The sequence below is a fragment of the Rhineura floridana genome, chromosome 8 (genome assembly GCF_030035675.1).
Source record: "Rhineura floridana isolate rRhiFlo1 chromosome 8, rRhiFlo1.hap2, whole genome shotgun sequence".
Taxonomy (NCBI): Eukaryota; Metazoa; Chordata; class Lepidosauria; order Squamata; family Rhineuridae; genus Rhineura; species Rhineura floridana.
In genome coordinates, this window is record NC_084487.1 from 4,773,395 (window position 1) to 4,798,850 (window position 25,456).

A 25,456-nucleotide genomic window follows, 5' to 3' on the forward strand; every position below is an offset into this window, starting at 1 on the left:
CTGTGTTTCCCACCATTATTGTCTTTTCTAGTGAATCATGCCTTAAAAACATAATAAAAAGCAATTCCAACGCAGACACAGATGCTTGCAGTGGTATACAGGAGGCTGGACTTCAGGTGCCTACAGTCCTGCAATGGAGCCTCCTGAGGGTACATCTCTGTCCCAATGCTTGTCTACTTCCCCTCTTCTCCCCCATCTAACTTCAAACCAGACTGCTTACCACCAGGGGTGGGGAACCTCAGATTCACGGGCCAAATCCGGCCCCTCCAGGCCTCTCTCTCCAGCCCCGGGAGATCTCCCCAGGCCACAGGCCTTCCTCAGGCCACGCCCATTCTCCTCAGGCTATGCACTTCCCCAGCCCTGCTCTGCCCAGTGTTGTCGCCTGGCTGGAACGTGGCCTTGAATTCTGACCATGCTTGGATGGAGCTCAGACAGATCGTGTAGAAACTAGCCTAGTATACCAAGGTGACCATGTGCATTCATTGTCCTGCCACCTTGTGCCTCTGGCCCCTCCCACCCCTGGCCCCCAGAGGTGGTCCAGAAGGGGGTGCAGCCCCCCCATCCCACTCTAAGAGATGGAGAGAGACGAACGTGCTAAGAGTCATTTCCAGAATGTTTTAGAACAGAAGATCCTTGGAGCCAGGCGTAGACGGGACCTACCTCAAGCTGAGGTTGTTCTGCAGGGCAAACTGGATCCCATTGACTATTTCGGGAAGCTCAGGCACCATGGCTAGGATGGTCACGCCAATGAAGTGCTGAGAAAGATACAGTCTGCATTATTTCTTTACTTAGAGGCATTTATAAGCGGCTTGTTAAAAAAAATCCTCTTAAAGTGGCAAACAGTTTCAGTACATATAAACTAAAATACACAAATCAATCAAAAGGAAATATGCATAAAGACCATCATTAAAACAGTCCATACTATCTATCTATCTATCTATCTATCTATCTATCTATCTATCTATCTATCTATCTATCTATCTATCTATCTATCTATCTATCTATCTATCTAATTTATATCCCGCCCTTCCTCCCAGCAGGAGCCCAGGGCAGCAAACAAACGCTAAAAACACTTTAAAACATCATAAAAACAGACCTTAAAATACATTATACTATACATTGAAAGCACATCCAATGCACATTTAAGCCACATTACATCCTCTAAAGAATCCTGGGAATGGCTACAAATTCCCAGCAGCCTTCAGCTACCGTTTCCATGATGCTTTGAGGGAAGGCATGTGCTTTAAATGTGCTTTGGATGTGCTTTAAATGTATGGTGTGGATCTGCCAAAAAGATAAAAATCAATAAAGCATTTAAACAAGTAAAACCATATCTTGTGCCTGGGGCTGTGTACACATGGCAGTTGTGTGCAAGTCTGGAATATTGGAAAACTTGTATCTCAAAAAATAAATAAGTAGTTGTAAGCACCGGGGGTGTAGTCATCCGGGGTCTCGGGGGGGGGGGTCTTAGACCCTTCACTTTTTAAGAGCAGGGTTCCAATGTCTCCAGCATTCTACAAGCCAATCAGCATGAAAGGGGAGTGTGTTAGCCACTGAGAAGAGTCTTCTAACATGCTTCCTTGTCCTTTCTTGCTGATTGGCTTGTAGAATCAGAATAAAAGGAAGTGAGTCAGCAACTGAGAAGACTCTTCTCAATAGCTAACACTCTCCCCTTTCATGCTTATTGGTTTCTAGGAATGCATGTTGTTGTGGGAGATGGCATTAACAAGGATCTCATTCTCAACCCAGCAGCAAAAAAAGGGGGCATGGCTGTGATGAACATGAAGGGACCCTGCACTTTTGAACTTGCCACCACACTACTGGTAGGCACAGGTAAAATATCTGTGTGAATGCCCACAGCGGACCTCAGGGAGGCTGGGGAAGTACTAATTGAGGGGAACAGAAAAGAAAACAGTGCGAATCTGTCCCATCAAACCCTGCCCCCTGGTGTGGATGGGAAACACAGTTCAATTGAAAGTGCTCAGGTGTGGACAAACGTGCACAAAGGCATGTGCAGAAAGATTTGATTTGTGTGACCCACATGTGTGTTAACACTTTGGTGTGTACACCACCTGGAGAGGCTTGCTGGAAGAGAAAAGTTTTCAGCAGGCATCTCAAACAGCATGATGAAGGCGCCTGCCGAAAGCCGATAGGGAGGACATTCTAGAGCACAGGGGTTGCCATTGCAAAGGAAGGACCACACGCATATGCGGAACAAACATAGTGTGGCACTTCTAAAAGTGTGTAAATTCCACAGACTGCACCCCCAAAATTGTATTCCCCCAAAGAAGCAGCCAACAAGAATATTAATCACAAACAGACCACCTGAAAGAGATGCATTTTCAAGGCCTTCCAAATCGACTGCGGCTTGAGAGCCTACCGGAGGCCAACTGGCAGGGAGCTCCAGAGTGGTAGGGCCACCACGGAAAAGGCCCCCCAGTATCACCCATCTAGTTGGAGGGCACGCAAGAAAGGCCTCCTCTGTGTGTGTGTGAGAGAGAGACAGAGATACATACACACATGAAGTGTGCATGTGTGTATGCATGTCTAAGGCAATTTGATGATGATGATAATGATGATAATGATGATAATAATGGACTGCCTTCAACTTGACCCCGACTTATGGCGACCCTACGAAGAGGGTTTTCATGGCAAGCGGTATTCAGAGGGGGTTTACCGTTGCCTCCCTCTGAGGCTGAGAGGCAGCGACTGGCCCAAAGTCACCCAGGGAGCTTCATGGCTGTGTGGGGATTCGAACCCGGGTCTCCCCGGTCGTAGCACAACACTCTAACCACTAGGCCACACTGGGTCTCAATAATAATAATAATGATATTGAAATACCAATAAAACAGCACTGAAGCCCAGCGCCATAGCTGTTCGTTCTAAAAACTAGAATGCATCAAGGCTTGGGAGAACAGAAAGATCTTCAGTCTGACACTCAAAGACCCTAACATGTGCACCAGGAGAGCATGCCTGTATTGCAGCCCCACCACTGAAAAAGCCCCCTCCCTCGTAGTCACCCATCTCATAAGATGAGGCGGGTTGGTGGAACATGGAGAAGAAACAGACTTTAGGTCAAGGAGGACAGCATCGCGCTGTGGCCGCCACACATGCCAGTCCTGGCCCCGCCCCCTCCTCACCTGAGACACTGTTGCGTTATTTAGGATGGGGCTGATGTGCTCTGTGGCCAGGTCAGCGCAGGCGGACATGCCGAGGGTGGCCACCAGCAGGATGACTAAAGCTCTCCAGCGGGACCAGTGGACCACAGCGCTGTGATGGTGGCCAGGCACTAGGGAGAACCCAAGACATGCATTCTTAGGCAAGCAATGGCCAATGGGCAAGGATGGCGGAATTGGAGTCTGACAACATTGGAAGGCCACTGGACCCCCATCCCTGCCCAGTTGCCTTGAAGCCAGCATGACTAGAACTAGGAGGCTCCATCCAGTGATGGGACCAGCACCAAGGTCATTTGCATAACCACGCCCCTCTGGTGTGAGTGGAAGGAGCAGTCCACTCCTGGAAAAACTTCCACCATTGTAATAAAGCAAGTCAGAGGTTCAGAGCAGGGAAGGTGGATCTTTCAAAAAAGGAGCTGCCGGATCAGGCCAGTGGCCCATCCAGTCCAGGATCCTGTTCTCACAGTGGCCAACCAGACACCTGAATGAGAAGCCTGCAAGCAGGACCCAAGTGCAGGAGCACTCCTGCCCGCCCGCAACTCCCAGCAACTGGTATTCAGAAGCCTTGATTGATCGATTGATTGATTGCATTTGTATACCGTCCCATAGCCGAAGCTCTCTGGGCAGTTTACAAAAATTAAAAACATTAAAAACAGATATACAAATTTAAAAACACATTTTTAAAAAGCAATTTAAAAACACATGCTAAGATGCCTGGGAGAAGAGGAAAGTCTTGACCTGGCGCCAAAAAGATAACAGTGTTGGGGCCAGGCGCACCTTGTCAGGAAGATGATTCACCACGCTGTGCTAGGTGAGGCTGACGGCCGTTGTTGTCCAAAACATCTTGAGGACACCAGGTTGGGTAAGGCTGACTTAAGGCATCAAGGCAGGGTTGGCTTAAGAGTTTCACACATCCCACCCCACCTGCCACGAGTGAGCTCAGAACATGACTTACTGTGGCAATCGCTGACATGGATGTCATAGATGTGTGAGTGAGTCTTCAGGGTGAAGAGCAGCCCTATAACATAAGCCGCAGGAAGCAACAGCGACACCGTATACACCAGGGGCCTGCCGCACACAAAAACGTTGCAAGTGTAAGAAGACACAGGAGGAGTTTCCACAAACACCCATCTCCTCCCCATCCACCTGGGTAGAAGCAGCGCCCTGGGGAAGCCCCAGAACCAAACCTTAAGGGGTAGTCAAGAGCACAGAGAAGCTGATTTATAACAAGTCAAGACTACCTCTGGCTCCAGACAGTCTGTATTTTGCAGAAGGGTTTCAAGCTCGCAGTGGGAAATTTAAGTTTGTGCAATTAAAGTCTTTCAAGTGTTTTCAGAGAATTAATTAGATTCAGTGTTGGCCATTTGTTTTGAATTTCACAATTTTATAATATAATGCTTTTATGGTACACCACCCATTATTTTTTTTAAACGAGTTGTCAGTTTGGAAATATTCTTATAAATAAATAAGCACTCTGTTGCCCTAATGCAACAAACCCACTATTTAAAAAAAGAAACAGGCTTTCTGCGGTGAGGCAAATGATAGGAAAATGCACTGAAAAAATGTGGAACTAACAAATGACTTAACAGGAAGACATGTAAGCACCTCGCAAGGAAATCAGGATGAATGTTCATTGTTGAACAAATTCCCCACAAACAAATCAGGAAGAATGCTCAATAAAGGCCAAACATTATTTGACCACTGCGTAAGAATTGTGCAAGCAAATGAGAATGAATGCTTAATGAACAGGGGTGTCCATTCCAGGCAGCAACAGCTTTCCATGATCTCAGGCAGAGTTCCTTTATTTATTTAATTAAGATTTTTTTAAAAACCCAGAAGATTCCAGGGACTGAACTGGGGATCTTCCCCATGCAAAGCATGTGCTTGTTAACAAAGGCTACAGGGTGCCTGAAGATGTAGGCATGCCAGATCAGATGCGAAATGACTCAGGCATGGGACAGCAGCAGAAGAATGCCACAGTCAAGGATGGGGAAAACAGACTGTACATTAAGGGTCCCTGCAGCTGACGGGCCAAGACTTGGTGGCTCAAAATCGCTCCATCGGCCAAAGCTTCCCATGACCAGAAAAGAAAACAACAGCGTAATAGCTCCTCAGACTAGCCCAAGCAACAGCTAGGAGGTACTTACTCAACGTGACTGTAGTAGAGGGTGCCATTATTCGCCATCTACCGAGAGATAATAGAAATGTCAGGCCCTGCTGTTGTCAGAAGTTATAAACCTGTTTTGTTTGCAAACTTGGGATTGTTTCGTTGAATATTTTAATTGTGGATGTTTACAGTATATTTTAATCTTTGTCCAACAGGTTTTTGCATCTTGTAAACTGCTTTGCAGGATATGTTGTCATTAAGCATAATCATAATTATCATCAACTCAGAAGCAAAGAAGCGTACATTCTTTGAGGCATGTGAACAACTCAGCAAGTTAAAATGCATCCAAGTGGAGCTCTAACGCAGGGCAAAGAGGAGCGTGGCTTGCATCCGTCACTGTGGTAATGGAACTGTTTATCAGTTGTGTAGCAGAACTTTCCCCCCTCTCCTCCCCACCCCACAACCCCTAGATCTGTTATAGGATTTGGGGAGGGAAGAGGGTGCACGAGGGGGAAAAGAGGGGAAGTTTCATTGCGTAAGCGTAAATCCTTGTGCTAACAGAATGCGTGTGCTGGACACTATCCTGTATGCTTATGTTAACAGGGCTCTGATTGGCTGGCCAAATGACAGCTCCAAGTGAAACCCAGAGGTGTCCTCTCACCAAGTCGAAGCGGCAGCTCTGGCAGACATAGCGCCCAGGCGGCTCTTGGGTGATGTTCTGACATTCCCCACAGACCAGCCTCCCGTAGACTTTGGAGAAGAGGGTTGGAGCAAACACACCTGGTGGAAAAAGAACAGGTCACCACCGCCACCCAGAACTCATCCAGCCCATATCCTTAGACAGTCTCCTGTTTTACTGTCTTGACACAAATCTCCTGTTTTAATGTTGTCTCAATGGGATTGTTTTATTGCATATTTTAATTAATTAATTAATTAGTATATTTGCATGCTGCTTTTCATCACCAGGTGACCTCAAAGCGGCTTCCATAGCAAGAGTAATACAATATCATAAAAACAATTCAGAACATAACAATAGCAAAAAACTTCCAACAGTATCAATAAATAACACCACAGAATATCACAAAACAGGCTCAAATCAATCTGATCTGCAAAAGCTAGAGAAAACAAGTATGTTTTTATCACACAGTAGAGCCCCATCATTGTTATGACCATCCATGGCTCCAAGAGAAGAAAGTTCCACTGCTGGGGCACCACTACAGAGAAGGCCCTTCTCCGATGAGAGTGATGGACGCATCAATGGAGCCAGCCCTCTAACAGCGCTGACAGTTGCTCATTGCCTGCAATGCTCCTCACCTGAGCTTCAGTTCACCTCAATGAGATGGGAAAGGCTGATTTTCAGGTGCCTCCAAATGTAGACCCAAATTCGGCAGATCCACTACTCCAGGCCATAGCAATGGCCACATTTAATTATGGGTGTTTAAAACAATCCCATTGAAATATATTGTGAATTTTGATGTTTCTGTAGCTGGCTTTTATACTTCACAAACCACTTAGAAGCCTATCTTGGCATTAAGCGTTATACAATTAATAAATCATCATTGTCTTCTTCTGTAACTTTACCACCCACCGGCCCAAATCAGCCTGTTTCTCAGGACAAAGACTAATGCAAGATTCTGAGAGCTGGTCACACAGCATATTCTGCATCTGCTGTTTGGACTCGGTTTCACCATTTGTGTTACAGACAAATACAACAGCAAGGCAAATGCTGGATCAGCAAATTGCTTCCCAGGCTAACGGGGTACACATCAGCCCTGCTCTTCAAGTGGCAGTTTCACAAGTGTTTTCCAGACTCCCCTGGGGTTTGGTAGTGAGGAAACAGTGTCAGTGATGCCACAAGCGCTAGCCAATACATGCCAGCCACAGCCAGCTGTTTGAAAATTTCAGAGCTTGGAAAAGTTACTTTTTTAAAACTACAACTCCCATCAGCCCCAGCCAGCATGGCCCCTGGATTGGGCTGATGGGAGTTGTAGTTCAAAAAAAAAGTAACGTTTCCAAGCTCCCACAGACAGATGCCTGCATGTTTCATTGGTAGTCCTTGCTGCTGCTGACTCCCAAATGTTACACAGTAGTCAATCTCTATGCTGCCACAAGAGCCCCCAGCTGCTTATCACCTCCTTCCTCCCACCCCTTTTAATTTTTATTTAGTTATTTAATCGGAACATAAATAAAATACAAAACTGATAAGTATACATTTATTAGGCAGAACGTTACATTTAACAAGACAACTGCAAATGTATATAAATGATGTATTTTCCTGTTGTGCATTTTAAGTCCTTTAAGGCCTCTTGTGGATAAGAAATTGGTTAAGAAGCAGAAAGCAGAGAGTAGGAATAAACGGAAAGTTCTCCCAATGGAGGGCTGTAGAAAGTGGAGTCCCTCAAGGATCGGTATTGGGACCTGTACTTTTCAACTTGTTCATTAATGACCTAGAATTAGGAGTGAGCAGTGAAGTGGCCAAGTTTGCTGATGACACTAAATTGTTCAGGGTTGTTAAAACAAAAAGGGATTGCGAAGAGCTCCAAAAAGACCTCTCCAAACTGAGTGAATGGGCAGAAAAATGGCAAATGCAATTCAATATAAACAAGTGTACAATTATGCATATTGGAGCAAAAAATCTTAATTTCACATATACGCTCATGGGGTCTGAACTGGCGGTGACCGACCAGGAGAGAGACCTCGGGGTTGTAGTGGACAGCACGATGAAAATGTCGACCCAGTGTGCGGCAGCTGTGAAAAAGGCAAATTCCATGCTAGCGATAATTAGGAAAGGTATTGAAAATAAAACAGCCGATATCATAATGCCGTTGTATAAATCTATGGTGCGGCCCCATTTGGAATACTGTGTACAGTTCTGGTCGCCTCATCTCAAAAAGGATGTTATAGAGTTGGAAAAGGTTCAGAAGAGGGCAACCAGAATGATCAAGGGGATGGAGCGACTCCCTTACGAGGAAAGGTTGCAGCATTTGGGGCTTTTTAGTTTAGAGAAAAGGCGGGTCAGAGGAGACATGATAGAAGTGTATAAAATTATGCATGGCATTGAGAAAGTGGATAGAGAAAAGTTCTTCTCCCTCTCTCATAATACTAGAACTCGTGGACATTCAAAGAAGCTGAATGTTGGAAGATTCAGGACAGACAAAAGGAAGTACTTCTTTACTCAGCGCAGAGTTAAACTATGGAATTTGCTCCCACAAGATGCAGTAATGGCCACCAGCTTGGACGGCTTTAAAAGAAGATTAGACAAATTCATGGAGGACAGGGCTATCAATGGCTACTAGCCATGATGGCTGTGCTCTGCCACCCTAGTCAGAGGCAGCATGCTTCTGAAAACCAGTTGGCGGAAGCCTCAGGAGGGGAAAGTGTTCTTGCACTCGGGTCCTGCTTGCGGGCTTCCCCCAGGCACCTGGTTGGCCACTGTGAGAACAGGATGCTGGACTAGATGGGCCACTGTCCTGATCCAGCAGGCTCTTCTTATGTTCTTATGTTCTTAAGGCTACATTCACCCCATACATTCAAACCACTATTACATCACTTGGAATAGTCATGGTTTCCCCCAAAGGACCCTGGGAAGTGTAGTCTGTGAAGGGTGCTGAGAGCTGTTAGGAGACTCCCCTATTCCCCCTCACAGAGCTACAATTCCCAGAGTTCCCAGAGAAGAGGGACTGATTGTTAAACCAGTCGGGAAACTGTCGCTCTGTCAGGGGAAGAGGAGGGTCTCCTAACAATTCTCAGGACCCTTCACAAATTACACTTCCCAGGACTCCCAGGGGGAAGCCAGGACTGCTTAAAGTGGAACAACAGTGGTTTACATGTATGGTGCAACAGAGGTCTAGGAGTCTACACATATCTGTACGTATTGCGCCATGGAATCCAAACCTTTCCTCCCTCCTTTTTCACCTGTCGCAATGACAACTTTGGCCAAGCCTCTTTCGAGCTGCCATTGTCCTAAGTTTTGTGGATACGCACACATTCTTTAGCATCCAAAGCCATGATTGGGCCCTTGGGCACCAGCCTTCCCTGGGCCTGCAGCACCATAGCCCAACCTCCCCCCATACAGGTGGCACAGGGCTGATAAGCCCACCCACGCACCCCACCTACCTCTCGTGTCATGTGAATGACATGCACACATGTAGCATGCCTGCCTGCCTGCCGTCAACCAAGATGGCAGTGGGGGCATCAGCCCCTTAGGGAAGCCCTCACCACCATCTTGGGTGATGGCAGGCATGCGCACATGGGATTCACACTGACGGGAGAGCTAGGTGGGGCGTGTGGGCAGGCTTATTGAAGCCCGCGTTGTCTGTATTGAAAGGGTGCCTGGGAGCTCCCTCTCTGCGATCTGTGGCAAGGTTAGGTTGCAGGACCCAACACTCATGCAGATCATGGAACAGGAGCGCCACCCTCCCACTCTAAGGAAGGGCCCTTCCAAAGCCCCTCTGGGCTACAGGGGCCCTCAGCCAGGACCCAACTTGGCAGCCCTCTGGCACTGGCCCTAGATGGGACAGAGCCTTGTTGGATCTGCTCCGGTGCTGGATCTAGAACCCTCGTGTTCTACCAACCAGAGCTAGGTGCAAGAGACACACAATTCAAATTAAAGCACAAGGGTGTCTCTGAGCACATTCTGAGCCGAGGCATTTGGTTTTTGTGCCAGAACTGAACTGAGCTCACTACCCTTTCATGCAAACATCCATCCCTGGTTAGCTTTCTTCATTTCAGCAGCCTAATTTAAGTGGAAAAAGTTGTTCTTGTAGTTGACCACTCACCCACAGGCTTGCTGCTCCTTGAATCAGAATGTCCCTTTGTCTAATCAACAGCACCACCTTCAGCAGAGGTGGAGAGCCTCCAGTGCTGGGCCAAAGGGGGGTGGGCTGCAGGCACCGCTGACCAGCTGATCGTGGGCAAAAGCTGCATGGGTGTTGTGATGCCAGGTGGTTGACAAGTAGGTGGCCCTGCCCACTTGTCCTGCAAGGGTTGCGTGGGAGATAAGGACCTGGTTCACAGGCCAGATCCATTTCCTCACCCCGATCTTCAAACAGTTAGTAAATGGAAATGGACTGCTTTCAAGTCAATTCCAACTTATGGCGACCCTATGAAAAGGCTTTTCATGGTAAGCAGTATTCAGAGGTGGTTTACCATTGCCTCCCTCTGAGGCTGAGAGGCAGTGACTGGCCCAAGGTCACCCAGTGCACTTCATGGCTAGGTGGGGATTCGAACCCTGGTCTCCCAGGTCATAGTCCAGCACCTTAACCACTACACCACACTGGCCATATAATACACTTCAATGCTCTGCAGTTAACTACAATGCACTTTGGATGGTTCCAGCACAAGATATCTGTCAAGCAATGCGCCAGGAATTGTGTCACATGGCACACACATGCACACACAGAGCCCTTACCTCCCACAGAGAGGAACAGAAGGGCAGAGCTGACCCCGGCTGATCTGCTGTTGAACTTTTGTTCTTGGTGTCGAATCCCCCCAATCACCATACACAACCCCTTGAAGGAGAGAGAGAGAGAGAGAAGCACAGCTGTTTTATCCTTGCATTTGCCAGTCTGGATTTGGAAGTGGCACAGAGCAAGCAGGAAAGGGCAGCCTAGCCTTCCCAACCAAGCCGGTGCCTTCTCCAACCCCCTGCCAGATGTTGCTGGACTCCCAGCATCCATCAGCCCCAGCCTTCAGTGCCAACAGTGACGGCTGTTGGAATCCAATAACACCTGGAGGGCACCAGCTTGGGGAAGGCTGGGCTGGAACAAGGCTTCCCCTTGTCTCCTGAACTAGATTGCCAGCCAGGCTCCATGACAATCCTGTTCTCCATCCCTATGACACATTCCCCCCCCCAACAGAAAACACAAAATATTGGATCAGCACAAGTCTCCAAGATCTGCAGAAGCAGCAACACGCTTTCAGCAAAGTCACGCAATGAAGCATTGGAAAGGAGGTGCATGCAAAAGCAGCTCGCTTGCGTAAATTCATTCACGCCGCAGAACGCTCCCCTGTTCTGGTTGCAGAATTCAACTCAAGAGGGAAGGGCCAGCTGGACGGCCCTGGAGCAACGGACTCACCGGGATGAAAAGGACACAGCCCAGGAGGGTCCCCGTCAGAGCAGACTTGACAATTTCCTCGTAGCACTTGTTCTTTTCGCGGGCGCCTTTGATGAGGGCGGTGATATAGAAGGTTAGCTCTGTGATGGAGCCGAACGTGGCGTTCACCACAGCCCCCACCGCAAAATTGCTCTGAGCGGAGATGCTGAAAGAGAAAAAGACGGCAGTGCAGCCTTCCCACAGGGCAAGGTTTTTCCCCCATTCCCAGAGGAGGCCTCTGGTTGGCCGCTGCGAGAACAGGATATGCTGGCCTAGATAGGCTGTCTTTGGTCTGATCCATATAATACACTTCAATGCTCTGCAGTTAACTACAATGCACTTTGGATGGTTCCAGCACAAGATATCTTGGCTCTTCTGGTGTTTGGCCAAATCTGCATTCGAAGATCAGACCAAAAGGGGCCCGGCCCCCCATCTTTAGCACTGCCCAACCAGACCCCCCACATTGGCTCAGGAATGACAGTGAACGTCACCTCCTACTGTTTTACCTGAAAACTGGAGGTTTTAAAAGAACACCAACACACCAGGGATACCCTAAGAAGCTCATCGTCATGAGATGTTAACAATGCCATCTCATGAAGGCAGTGGAGACTAGTGGCTCCGATATCAGGGGGGCAGTGAATCTCCTCTGGCTTCAGCACCTTGGACAGATCCTTGAAAGTTCAGACTAAAACCTGGAGCGGATTCCCAGACATCAGAGCCGCCAGCTTCCCCCACATGAAGGCGCCTCTGCTACTGCAAATCCATTTCCTTATATTACTCCATTTAATTCAGTTATTCCATACAGCCACTCCATGCAGCCCCTTGGACTACTCGGACTTTCACATTACGTGCCATTAGCCCAGTTTCTTCCCATTGACTCCACACGGTTCATAGTTTTAAGCCCCAACTATAAAATGTTTGTTTTTTTAAATAAGAAGAATATGGGGGCTGTGCAAACCAGTATCAGTCCTGGTTGGATCTTGGCATGCCCAGGCCGACCCAGATGCTGACGCCAGGCATGTTTGCTTCTGCTGCCCCAATCATCTGACATTCTCTAGGTGATTGGGGGTGGGGGCAGTGGGGTCCGAGACTTCAACCCCAAAGTCCAGCCCTAGCTAAACCACTGTGTACGCAGCTTGGAATCTAATGGTGATGACGAAATCCTGATAGGGTCAATTAAATTTTAAAAAAGGAGAAAAAGAGTCTTGTTTCCAGATCTCAAGGTTAATTTTTAAAAAGTGTCTTACCTGGCAATGGCCATGCCTATGTAGTAGGAGAGAGGCATTATGGAGAGCAGAGCCAGGGTGAACTTTACCATGGAGCTGGTGTAATGGTTGTGTTTATCCGCGTAGCCCAGAACTAGAGTCACAATAACCAGGGGAAGCAGATCTGACGGTAGATATTTAAAGGAAAGCACACGTGAAGGTCTTTTTAAGAGTTGCTCATTGTGGCCTGGGAGCTTTTGGTGGACAAAGGCCCACTTCTTCTTTGGACAAGCGAACGGCAGTCAAGACAGAGCTTGGAAATACACGGGCTGGTTGAGGCCAAGCTGCAGATCTCTTGGGATCACTAACAATGTGCAAGTGCACAGCCTGACAGCAGGGCCAGAGTTCAGATACTCTGAGCATCGATGCACTTTTTTTTTTTAAAGATGTTTTGTTTTTTAATGTTTTTATTGTGTTATTACTTGTTTGCTCCTTTTGGGAGGAAGAACAGGACAGAAGTTTAATAAATTAAATAATAATAAATAACATTGCAACCAAAATAGGCTTCCAGTCCTTATGGCGGAGGTCAAGCTCAAAACATAGGGGATATTGTCTGGTGAAGTCTTAGAAACTGGAGAAGGGGCCGCCCTCTGGGCTTGATCTGAGCCTTGGATCCTCTGGAAACCTGGTATGAATGCACATTTCTCTAAAGTCAAGAGTTCTCCAAGCATCTGCAGAGTGTTCCACCCCACCTCTTTGTTCTGAAAAGCCTCCTTGGCCATTTCTGATCAGTCAAGGAGCAGCAATCCAGTTCTACCCGGATGATGCCCCTCAGCATTCCCAACAGCTGCAGAAGCAACTTTATGCAAAAGACCTCCATCAAATGGGCAGTTTTACATAACCAAGTCAGGTTGTAGAACTGACCTTTTTTTTAAAAAAAATTAACAATACAACTGAGATCAAAGAGGTGCATTGCATTTACAGATGTTACCTTCCCAAGAGACATCTGGCCACCAGTGCAGACTCTGCTCCACAGCACCCCACCCCCCAAAAAGGCAGAACTCCACAGCAAAAGAAGGATACTGACAGCAAAGACGTTGATCCCATCCACAGCATATTTGTAATAATAAGCATTAACGGCACGGTAACAGCAAAGGACCACTTCAGCATCCAGGGGAACCTCTGTCTATAGAGTGTCAGAGACAAGAGACAGGCAGTTGACATCAGTTAATCAACACTGCTGTTTAAGCTTTAGTTCAGAGGCAGGGAATTTGTCCCACCAACCAAGATGTTGCTGGACTCCCTAAGTCCCATAAGCCCTGACCATTGGCCGTGCTGGCTGGGGGCGATGGCCAGGGCTGATGACAGCTGGGAAGTCCAGTGCTATCTGGCAGGGCCACAGGTCCCCCTTGTCAAGAATAGCTAACTTTGAGCTAAAGTTGGTCAAGCTAAAATGGTTCAGCCAGAGGGAATTCTGGGAGCTTTGTTGATCCCTGGGATACTCTGCTGGAGCACTCCAAGGCTTAGTGCCAGACAGGCAATTTGTCAAGAAGATGCAACTGAACTGTATCTGTTATCTCTTATCTGCTTCCTGAGATCAAGGTCAGGGAGAGTGGCCCCCAAATTATGGAATGATCTGTTTGACGAGGTGCGCCTGGCCCCAACACTATTATCTTTTCGTCACCAGGTCAAGACTTTCCTCTTCTCCCAGGCATTTTGGCATGTGTTTTTATTTTTTTTAAAATTGTGTTTTTAATTTTTTTTGTGTTTTAAAATTTGTATATTTGTTTTTGTTGTTTTTAATTGCTGTAAACCACCCAGAGAGCTTCGGCTATGGGAAGGTATATAAATATAATAAATATAATAATATTACAGATCAGGACTGCTGGGTGGCACTGTCTAGCCCTCCCTTATCTTCAAAGGAGGTGATCACAGAAGGGGCGCCTAGGATGGCTAATTGGACCCCTCCCTGTTGCCAGCTAAACCCCATAAAATGAAGGGTAATCCTTCAGTTACTGGTTCCCATTTCCTATTTCCATCTACCTTGACTTACTGACAGTGCGGGTAACCCACTGGGGAACCAGGCATTCAACTTGAAGTTAGTGTAGCTAAGTTAGATCAGGTTTGTTGTATTCCCTTTGTCTGCTTGAATCTCTCACTACTGCTATGTCATTGTATCTCTTGTTAGCCCGGTTGAGGGCAATTAGCTTTAAAGGAACCAGATGCTGCTCTCTTTTCGTATGTACCTTTCTTTTCTTTTAAATAAACAACCCTTTTACTAATGGTGTGTATTGCTTGGAACTTATGACTCTAAAATCTAGTCCTTGATCACTGGTCGCTAGTTAATGTGGATTAATGCCCTACAGCAGAGGGTGTAACAATAGGTCTGCTCTAGGATCTCAGTTAGCACTCTGCGGTCCCCTTCCTCAGAGTGGAAGCTAAGAAAGGGGTGGTGGCAGTTTCTATCGTAAACGTAATCCTGAAAGAGGGAGAGTTTGCCTGGGAAGCAGTGCCCAAAGGAATTCGGACTGTTTTCAGAAGCAAAGAACCCCCTTGGTGTGCTGAGGTCAAGGGACCCCAGGGGGGCAATCTTTGACACCCCTCTCCTGCTTTAGTTAACAATATCTGCCAGGTACATGAATCAGGAGATCATAGTTTCCAAGACAGCCTTGGTTGTCTTGATTCTCAGAAAGAAAAGTGGCACATCCTTCTAGGAGGAAAGGCAGGATATCAATTTAATAAATAAACAAATAAACTTAGCAGCAATGTGCTGGTTTTAACCTATAAAGCCTTACATGGCTTAGGACCACAATACCTGATGGAACGCCTCTCTTGACATGAACCCACCCGTACACTACGCTCAACATCTAAGGCCCTCCTCCGGGTGCCTACTCGGAGGGAAGCTGGGGAGAGTGTTCTTGCACTCAGGTCCTGCTTGCGGGCTTCCCCCAGGCACCTGGTTGGCCACTGTGAGAACAGGATGCTGGACTAGATGGGCCACTGGCCTGATCCAGCAGGCTCTTCTTATGTTCTTATGTTCTTAAGAGGCTGGCAACAAGGGAGAGGGCCTTCTCAGTGGTGGCCCCAAATTATGAAATGATCTCCTTGACGAGGTGTGCCTGGCGCCAACACTGTTATGTTTTCGGCGCTAGGTCAAGACTTTCCTCTTCTCTCAGGCATTTTAGCATGTGTTTTTAAATTGTTTTTAAAAAAATTTAAATTGTGTTTTTGTTTGTTTTTAATTCCTGTAAACTGCCCAGAGAGCTTCGGCTATGGGGCAGTATATAAATGTAATAAATAAATAAATATATACATAAGACCACCTGTGGAAGCACAATCAACGTGTACAATCTTCTCCCCTGAATAGAGTTCAGAGAAAACACGTTCTTTGGGGCTTTCAGCACAAGCCGGATTTGCACAGGGCTGACTGTTGTCCTTTGTGGTGATTGGCTGCCCTTTGCAGCAGTCACACATCCACATCCTCAGAGCAGGGCACGGCTGTTCGAAGCAAGGATTGGCCAGACCTCCCACAGATACACACAAAGAGAGTTGTGTGGGTTTTTTTAAAGCGGAAAAAGAAGTTGCTTAATGAGGCATCTCTTGTTTGATCAGAAGGTACAGATGGCACTTGGCAGGGGTGGGGGAAATCCCAAACACACTGGAATGTGAAGCACTGGGGGAGGGGAGGGCAAGGGGATAGACAACCAGCGTTTTATCTGGAGTGGAGAAGCAGAGATGAGCTTGCCGAAGCAAAGCCCACTCCTGCCCATTTGAAAGCATCTCTGCAAACCCAGCTTGAGGTCACATCTGCACCATACATTTAAAGCAGCTGATGAAGGCAGAAGCCGAAATGTTTTGCTAGTGCAATAAGAACCTCTGTTTTGTTAAATTGCAATTACGTGCATACATTTAAAGTATGTTTATCCCACTGTAACAGTTATGGCCAAAGAATCCTGGGAACTGTAGTTTGTCAAGGCTGCTAGGAATTGTAGCAGCATGAGGGGTCTCCTAACAACTCTCAGAACCCTGAAAAAACTACAGTTCCCAGGATGCTTTGGGGAAAGCCTGTTAAAGTGGTGTAAGAGTGCTTTAAATGTATGGTGTGGATGTGACTTGAGATCTTTTACAAAATGATGTCCCACGCATCTATTTAGAGATATCTACACTACCTTTCACCAAAAATGGTCCCAGGGTAGTTTACAAAAACAAGGTAACATAACACACAACAGAAACCTTAAAATAATTATCATAAATTCCATAATTAACAGTGCCATAAAAATGACCCTACCTCATCAGCCTTCTATAAACTTGACCCCCCCCCCAAAAAAAGTAGGTTTTTTTCTGTTGCCTAAAAGAATGTAACTCACTAGAAAAGACAATAATGCTTGGAAAAACAGAAGGGAGTCGAAAAAGAGGAAGGCCAAACAAGAGATGGACTGATTCCATAAAAGAAGCCACAGACCTGAACTTACAAGATCTGAACAGGGTGGTTCATGACAGATGCTCTTGGAGGTCACTGATTCATAGGGTTGCCATAAGTCGAAATCGACATGGAGGCACATAACAACCACAAGGAAAGAATATAAAGTTGTGAAGAGAGGCATTTCAGTGGGGTCATTCCACGGCTTGTGGAACTACCACTGAAAAGGCTCTTCAGTCCTACCTTCTTCTCCTCAATTATTTTGGGATGTCTGTGCATGCAACTACATGTGCATGATTACACCCGAGGTAAGTATGCATGAGCAGCTAAGCTGGATGAGACGAAGTTGGGTCCATCTAGGTTAGCACTCTCCTTCCTCTGGAAGCCCACAGGCAGGACGTGAAGGCAAGTAGCCACCTCCTGCTGTTGTTCCCCAGTGACTGGCATTCAGGGATGGAATGGCAGTGGAATGTAGTGGAAGGAGCCTGCCTCCCTCACCTGGAAGTGCACTGTTCTGGCTCCCTCATCTCAGAAAGGATATGGTTGCGTTGGAAAGGGTTCAGAAAAGGGCAACCAGAATGATCAAGGGGATGGAGCGACTCCCCTATGAGGAAAGGTTGCAGCATTTGGGGCTTTTTAACTTAGAGAAAAGGTGAGTAAGGGGTGGCATGATAGAAGGGTATAAAATGATGGAGAAAGCAGCTAAAGAAAAGTTTTTCTCCCTCTCTGATAACTGCAGAACTCGTGGACATCCAATAAAACTGAATGTCAGAAGATCCAGGAGAGACGAAAGAAAATACTTCTTCACACTGAGCACGGTTAAATTATGGAACTCACTCCCACGGGAGGCAGTGATGGCCACAAACTTGGATGGCTGTAAAAGCGGATTAGACAAATTCACGGAGGCTATCAGTAGTTTCCAGCTTCCACTGTCGGAGGTGGCATGCTTCCAAATACCAACTGCTGGAAACCACGGGAGGGGAGAGTGCTCTTGCACTCAGATCCTGCTTGTGGGCTTCCCACTGGGGCATCTGGTTGGCCACTGTGACAACAGGATGCTGGAATAGATGGGCCAATGGCCTGATCCAGCAGGCTCTTACGTTCTTATGAAGAAATCCAGGCCACAGTTCCCTTCCACCACAATCAGATCGCATCCACACCGTACATTTAAAGCTTATGGCATCTCCCCAAAGAATCCTGGGAACGGTAGTTTGCCCCTCACACAGCTACAATTCCCAGCACCCTTAACAAAGTACAGTTCACGGGTTCTTTGGGGAGAAGCCATGTGTTTTAAATGTATGATGTGGATGTGACCTCAATCAATGCCCCTTCCTTTACTAAAATCCATGGAGGAAGACGCTATCAACAGAGCCAGTCGTGAGGGCTATGCGCTACTCCCCCCTCCCCCGGTTTTGAAGCATTATTTATTTATTTATTTATTACATAAATAAATGTGCAGCAGTAGCTGGGAGGAACCAGCCACACATATAAAGTCAGAGCACCCTAGCGAGGGAGCCTGCTCCACGAGCTAGAGGGAGCCCCAGCTGACGAAGCGTCAAGGCCCCAGCTGACAAAGCGTCAAGACGAGTTAAGCAGCAGAGCGAAAAGAGGGTAAGTAGCTTCCATTTATTCCATTATTTAAATTGAAGTAAAACAGCTCAGAGAAATAACTAATAAGGGCAGCCCAAGGTCACCCTGAGCTAGGAGCCAAATCCTGAAAGAACCTATATCTTAGGAGACAGATCCTAGGAGGAGGAAGCGTATAGAAAGTTAGTTTTCAACATCACCCTAGCAGGAAAGCTTCAGGGGACACTGTAAACAAGGCTAAATTCCAGTCGGAGAGAAGGGGGAAAAGGAAACTCCACCGATACATACAGGGAGAGAGTCAGCTCAGTCCTTGCTAAAAAGGGCAGCTTCAGCCTTCCTGAAACACAACCACAAGCTCTGTTTCCCTAGGTTAAAGAAAGGTCAGGCTGTTCTAGGTAGGAAAACAACAAACACAAAAGACTTGCCTGGAAGGCGCAGCCCCTTGCTGAGATTAAAAGCAGCCAAAAGCTTAAACAGCCCCGCCCCTCGCTCAGGAAGGAAGCCTGAGAGAATACTAAAGAGTTAAGCCCCAGCTGATAGCCATCAGCCTCAAGTAACACATCATTGGCTGGCAGCAGTAGCTGGGAGGGACCAGCCACACATATAAAGCCAGAGCACGCTAGCGAGGGAGCCTGCTCCACGAGCTAGAGGGAGCCCCAGCTGACGAAGCGTCAAGGCGAGTTAAGCAGCAGAGCGAGTTCGGCAGCAGGGCAAGGAGGCCAGAGCCCCCCACTCTGCCCGTCTGTTCCCTGACCTCAACTAAACCGCAGTCTCCAACCCATTGACGTAATAAACCTTAAACAAAACTATGCAGGTAAGAAGCCAGCAGGGGTGTGGGGGCTTTCCAGTGTTTTGCACCGCCTGCAGCATGAACGACTATCTGCCTGTTGGACAGAAGTCGTGAGTATGCTCTCGGTGCAATGAGCTCCTGGCTCAACTTCATTTCCTTGAGGCCAAGGTGGCGGACCTGGAAAAGCTGAGAGAGGCAGAGAGGTCTGTGGAGGAGGCCTTCAGGGACGTTATAGCTGTGTCCCACTCCAACGATTATAGCTCTCCTGCTATCATGGACAACGATGGTCTCGGGGAAGGAGAGCATCCAGCTGAGGAAGAGGGAAACGGTCCCTTAGAAGGGACCCATTCCTTGGGGGATGAGCAGCTATCCTCTCGTGCCGAGGATATATCTCCAGGGGGTGGAGGGATCCTTGTAGTGGGTGATTCGATCATTAGGAACATAGACAGTGGGGTGTGTGATGGGCGTGTAGACCGCAAGGTGTTTTGCCTGCCTGGTGCGAAGGTTGCGGATATCGCCCGCCGTTTAGATAGTTTGGTAGACAGTGCTGGGAAGGAGTCAGTGGTCGTGGTGCACGTTGGCACCAACGACATGGGGAAATGCAGCCGCAAAATTTAGGTTGCTAGGTAGGATGCTGAAAGCCAGGACCTCCAAGGTGGCTTTCTCTGAAATGCTACCGGTTCCACGCGCAGGACCAGCCAGAAAGGCCCAGCTTCGCAGTCTCAATGCGTGGATGAGACGATGGTGTCGGGTGGAAGGGTTCGGATTTGTTAGGCACTGGGGAACATTTTGGGACAAGCCGGGCCTGTACAAAAGGGACGGGCTCCACTTGAACCAGAATGGAACCAGACTGCTGGCACTTAAAATTAAAAAGGTAGCAGAGCAGCTTTTAAACTGACTGAGGGGGGAAACCCGACAGGAGCTGAGAAAGGTCCGGTTCGGAATAAACCTCCCCCCTGGGATAAAAACCAAAGAAATGATGAAATTTTAAAAGGGGTAGGCCTAGAAGTAGGCATTGTGAGAGCAGGGGCACAGGATATAAATTCAGAAGAGCAAAATTACCACAGGCCTAACCACAAGTGCCAAAGACACTTGAAGAGAGACACTGCTTACAAGTGCCTGTACGCTAATGCTAGGAGCCTCCGAACCAAGATGGGAGAACTGGAGTGCTTGGTCTTAGAGGAGAGCATTGATATAGTGAGCATAACGGAGACCTGGTGGAATGGAGAAAACCAGTGGGATACGGTTATCCCTGGATATAAACTATATCGGAAGGACAGGGAAGGACGTATTGGTGGCGGAGTCGCTCTATACGTGAAAGAAGGCATTGAATCCAGCAAGCTCGAAACCCCAAAAGAGGCAGACTCCTCCACAGAATCGTGGTGGGTGGTGATACCGTGCCCCAGGAGGGACTTAATACTGGGAACGATCTATCGTCCCCCTGATCAAAAAGCTCAGGGAGACCTTGAGATGAGATATGAAATTGAGGAAGCATCCAAACTAGGAAATGTGGTAGTAATGGGTGACTTCAACTACCCGGACATAGACTGGCTGCATATGTGTTCCAGTCATGACAAAGAAGCAAAGTTTCTAGATATTCTAAATGACTATTCCCTAGACCAGTTGGTCATGGAACCGACCAGAGGGACGGCAACCCTGGACTTAATCCTCAGTGGGGACCGGGACCTGGTGCGAGATGTAAGTGTTATTGAACCGATTGGGAGCAGTGACCACAGTGCTATTAAATTAAACATACATGTAACTGGCCAATTGCCAAGAAAATCCAACACGGTCACATTTGACTTCAAAAGAGGAAACTTCACAAAAATGAGGGTATTGGTAAAAAGAAAGCTGAAAAACAAAGTCCAGAGGGTCACATCACTCGAAAATGCTTGGAAGTTGTTTAAAAACACTATATTAGAAGCTCAACTGGAGTGCATACCGCAGATCAGAAAAGGTACCGCCAGGGCCAAGAAGATGCCAGCATGGTTAACGAGCAAAGGCAAGGAAGCTCTTAGAGGCAAAAAGTCTTCCTTCAGAAAATGGAAGTCTTGTCCAAATGAAGAAAATAAAAAAGAACACAAACTCTGGCAAAAGAAATGCAAGAAGACAATAAGGGATGCTAAAAAAGAATTTGAGGAGCACATTGCTAAGAACATAAAAACCAACAACAAAAAATTCTATAAATACATTCAAAGCAGGAGACCATCTAGGGAGACAATTGGACCCCTGGATGATAAGGGAGTCAAAGGTGTACTAAAGAACGATAAGGAGATTGCAGAGAAGCTAAATGAATTCTTTGCATCTGTCTTCACAGTGGAAGATATAGGGCAGATCCCTGAACCTGAACTAACATTTGCAGGAAGGGATTCTGAGGAACTGAGACAAATAGTGGTAACGAGAGAGGAAGTTCTAAGCTTAATGGACAATATAAAAACTGACAAATCACCGGGCCCGGATGGCATCCACCCGAGAGTTCTCAAAGAACTCAAAGGTGAAATTGCTGATCTGCTAACTAAAATATGTAACTTGTCCCTCGGGTCCTCCTCCGTGCCTGAGGACTGGAAAGTGGCAAATGTAACACCAATCTTCAAAAAGGGATCCAGAGGGGATCCCGGAAATTACAGGCCAGTTAGCTTAACTTCTGTCCCTGGAAAACTGGTAGAAAGTATTATCAAAGCTAGATTAACTAAGCACATAGAAGAACAAGCCTTGCTGAAGCAGAGCCAGCATGGCTTCTGCAAGGGAAAGTCCTGTCTCAGTAACCTATTAGAATTCTTTGAGAGTGTCAACAAGCATATACATAGAGGTGATCCAGTGGACATAGTGTACTTAGACTTTCAAAAAGCGTTTGACAAGGTACCTAACCAAAGGCTTCTGAGGAAGCTTAGCAGTCATGGAATAAGAGGAGAGGTCCTCTTGTGGATAAGAAATTGGTTAAGAAGCAGAAAGCAGAGAGTAGGAATAAACGGACAGTTCTCCCAATGGAGGGCTGTAGAAAGTGGAGTCCCTCAAGGATCGGTATTGGGACCTGTACTTTTCAACTTGTTCATTAATGACCTAGAATTAGGAGTGAGCAGTGAAGTGGCCAAGTTTGCTGATGACACTAAATTGTTCAGGGTTGTTAAAACAAAAAGGGATTGCAAAGAGCTCCAAAAAGACCTCTCCAAACTGAGTGAATGGGCGGAAAAATGGCAAATGCAATTCAATATAAACAAGTGTACAATTATGCATATTGGAGCAAAAAATCTGAATTTCACATATACGCTCATGGGGTCTGAACTGGCGGTGACCGACCAGGAGAGAGACCTCGGGGTTGTAGTGGACAGCACGATGAAAATGTCGACCCAGTGTGCGGCAGCTGTGAAAAAGGCAAATTCCATGCTAGGGATAATTAGGAAAGGTATTGAAAATAAAACAGCCGATATCATAATGCCGTTGTATAAATCTATGGTGCGGCCGCATTTGGAATACTGTGTACAGGTCTGGTCGCCTCATCTCAAAAAGGATATTATAGAGTTGGAAAAGGTTCAGAAGAGGGCAACCAGAATGATCAAGGGGATGGAGCGACTCCCTTACGAGGAAAGGTTGCAGCATTTGGGGCTTTTTAGTTTAGAGAAAAGGCGGGTCAGAGGAGACATGATAGAAGTGTATAAAATTATGCATGGCATTGAGAAAGTGGATAGAGAAAAGTTCTTCTCCCTCTCTCATAATACTAGAACTCGTGGACATTCAAAGAAGCTGAATGTTGGAAGATTCAGGACAGACAAAAGGAAGTACTTCTTTACTCAGCGCATAGTTAAACTATGGAATTTGCTCCCACAAGATGCAGTAATGGCCACCAGCTTGGACGGCTTTAAAAGAAGATTAGACAAATTCATGGAGGACAGGGCTATCAATGGCTACTAGCCATGATGGCTGTGCTCTGCCACCCTAGTCAGAGGCAGCATGCTTCTGAAAACCAGTTGGCGGAAGCCTCAGGAGGGGAGAGTGTTCTTGCACTCGGGTCCTGCGTGCAGGCTTCCCCCAGGCACCTGGTTGGCCACTGTGAGAACAGGATGCTGGACTAGATGGGCCACTGGCCTGATCCAGCAGGCTCTTCTTATGTTCTTATGTTCTTACATTTATATACCGCCCCATAGCCAAAGCTCTCTGGGCAATTTACAAAAATTAAAAACATTGAACAAATATACAATTTTAGAACCATACAAAGCATTTTACCTCTGAAGGAACTGTTGTTGGGGATCAACTGCAGAATTCAAGCGGTAATTTTTTTTTGAAAGCATGCTTGGCTTTGCCCTCTTCCATAGTTTGAGGCTGAGGCCCATATGAATCATGCAAATAGGCCAAGTCTACAGGATGGAGATGGGTGTAACCATAGATGGTGCCAAGAACAGCACACTTAACAGACCATGAGAGAGTCCAAAGAACTGGATGGGGACATACAGAGGTGAGCTACTCTATGCAAATGCCAAGCTTATCACTATTAAAAGTTAAATGGCACCTGCAACAAAATGTTGCAGTATATCCTCGCCTCTTAACACGAGTGCCCAGTGTCCCTTTTCCGGCTGAAACTCCACATTTCTGTGACAACTGAGCATGCTCTATCCTTGCTGGGCTGTTCTCCCCCTCCCCCCCGTTTTTACTTTCTTCTGCAAACCTCAGGGTCATCCCAAGCATGCCGATACCTCCCTCTTGAATGTCAGCAGCCCAGTTTGGGCGCCAATCCTGTTGGCACTCACCAGGTGAGTTCAGTATTAGAGAGATGAGCTTTTAAGAAGCTGCCAAAACATAAACATAAAACCAAACACCAGTGACAGTTAACTGGCTACAAGATCTTAACAGGTTTACATCTCACCAAACTGCATCCAGTCATGGACCAAACTAACCAATGAAGAAGCCATTAGCATTTGAGGCAGAGGAGCTCAGGTAGATGCCCACTCCAGCCTAGTTCCAGGACCCCTGCCCCACACAGCACCTGACTGTGCATCTGAACAGGTTCAGAGAAGGGCAACGAGGATGATCAAAGAATTGGAAACAAAGCCCTATGAGGAGAGACTGAAAGAACTGGGCATGTTTAGCCTGGAGAAGAGAAGACTGAGGGGAGATAGGATAGCACTCTTCAAGTACATGAAAGGTTGTCACACAGAAGAGGGCTGGGTTCTTTTCTCAATCGCCCCAGAGTGAAGGACAAGGAATAATGGGCTCAAGTTGCAGGAAGCCAGATTTCGACTGGACACCAGGAAAAACTTCCTAACTGTTAGAGGCATAGGACAATGGAACCAATTACCCAGAGAGGTAGTGGGCTCTCCGACACTGGAGGCATTCAAGAGGCAGCTGGACAGCCATCTGTCGGGAATGCTTTGATTTGGATTCCTGCATTGCACAGGGGGTTGGACTCGATGGCCTTATAGGCCCCTTCCAACTCTACTATTCTATGATTCTATGATTCTACAACCACCGCCACCTGCCACCTTACCTTCCGCAAGCGCTGTATATGGACACACTCCGGGGGCAGGAGCAGGACCTTGGTGACGGCGCGGCCGTTCATCTTGGCAATGGGAATGATGAAGACGAGGAGCCAGCAGATGAAGCAAACCAGTCCGTGGGCAAGGGAGAGGAGCGGGTAGCCCAAGAGGAGCCAGACGTAGGTGCTGACACACCGCTAGTGGAGGCGGGGGGGGGGGGGAAATGGGAAGGACCAGTCAGAAAACCACACAATGCTTCCAGACTGTTCATTCCAGCAGAGCCATGGCTCCGTGGATAAAGCATCTGCTTTGCATGCAGAAGGTCCCAGGTTCAATACCTGCTGGCATCTCCAGGTGGGGCTGGGAGTGTCCCCTGCCTGAACCCCTGCACAGGCGCTGCCGGTCAGTGCAGAAAGTACTAAGCTAGATGGACCAGGGGTGTGACTCTGTCTAAGGCAGTTTCCATTATTCCAAGCTAACTCTTCTCCAGGATTCCAAATGCACCAATGGACAAGGATGGGCCACTCTTAGAAAACAATCTCCACAAATGTTTTGCGAGATGTGGGTAAGGAAGGTGGGAATTCATGAAACATCCCAGGAAAGCAGAA

At 47.2% G+C, this 25,456-nt stretch overlaps 1 protein-coding gene across 1 annotated transcript in view; it reads right to left on the reverse strand.

Moving 5' to 3' along the window:
• The window catches only part of LOC133363261 (uncharacterized), a 54,836-nt gene that overhangs the window by 2,854 nt on the left and 26,526 nt on the right, over window positions 1-25,456 (reverse strand). The window contains exons 8-17 of the mRNA XM_061582651.1: window positions 24,860-25,045; window positions 13,667-13,769; window positions 12,626-12,767; window positions 11,361-11,544; window positions 10,694-10,793; window positions 5,945-6,063; window positions 5,324-5,361; window positions 4,132-4,244; window positions 3,141-3,289; window positions 661-755 (exon numbers count right to left, since the gene is read on the reverse strand). Of these exons, the coding sequence (XP_061438635.1) occupies window positions 661-755; window positions 3,141-3,289; window positions 4,132-4,244; window positions 5,324-5,361; window positions 5,945-6,063; window positions 10,694-10,793; window positions 11,361-11,544; window positions 12,626-12,767; window positions 13,667-13,769; window positions 24,860-25,045 (1,229 nt within the window). The remainder of the gene's footprint in view (window positions 1-660; window positions 756-3,140; window positions 3,290-4,131; window positions 4,245-5,323; window positions 5,362-5,944; window positions 6,064-10,693; window positions 10,794-11,360; window positions 11,545-12,625; window positions 12,768-13,666; window positions 13,770-24,859; window positions 25,046-25,456) is intronic.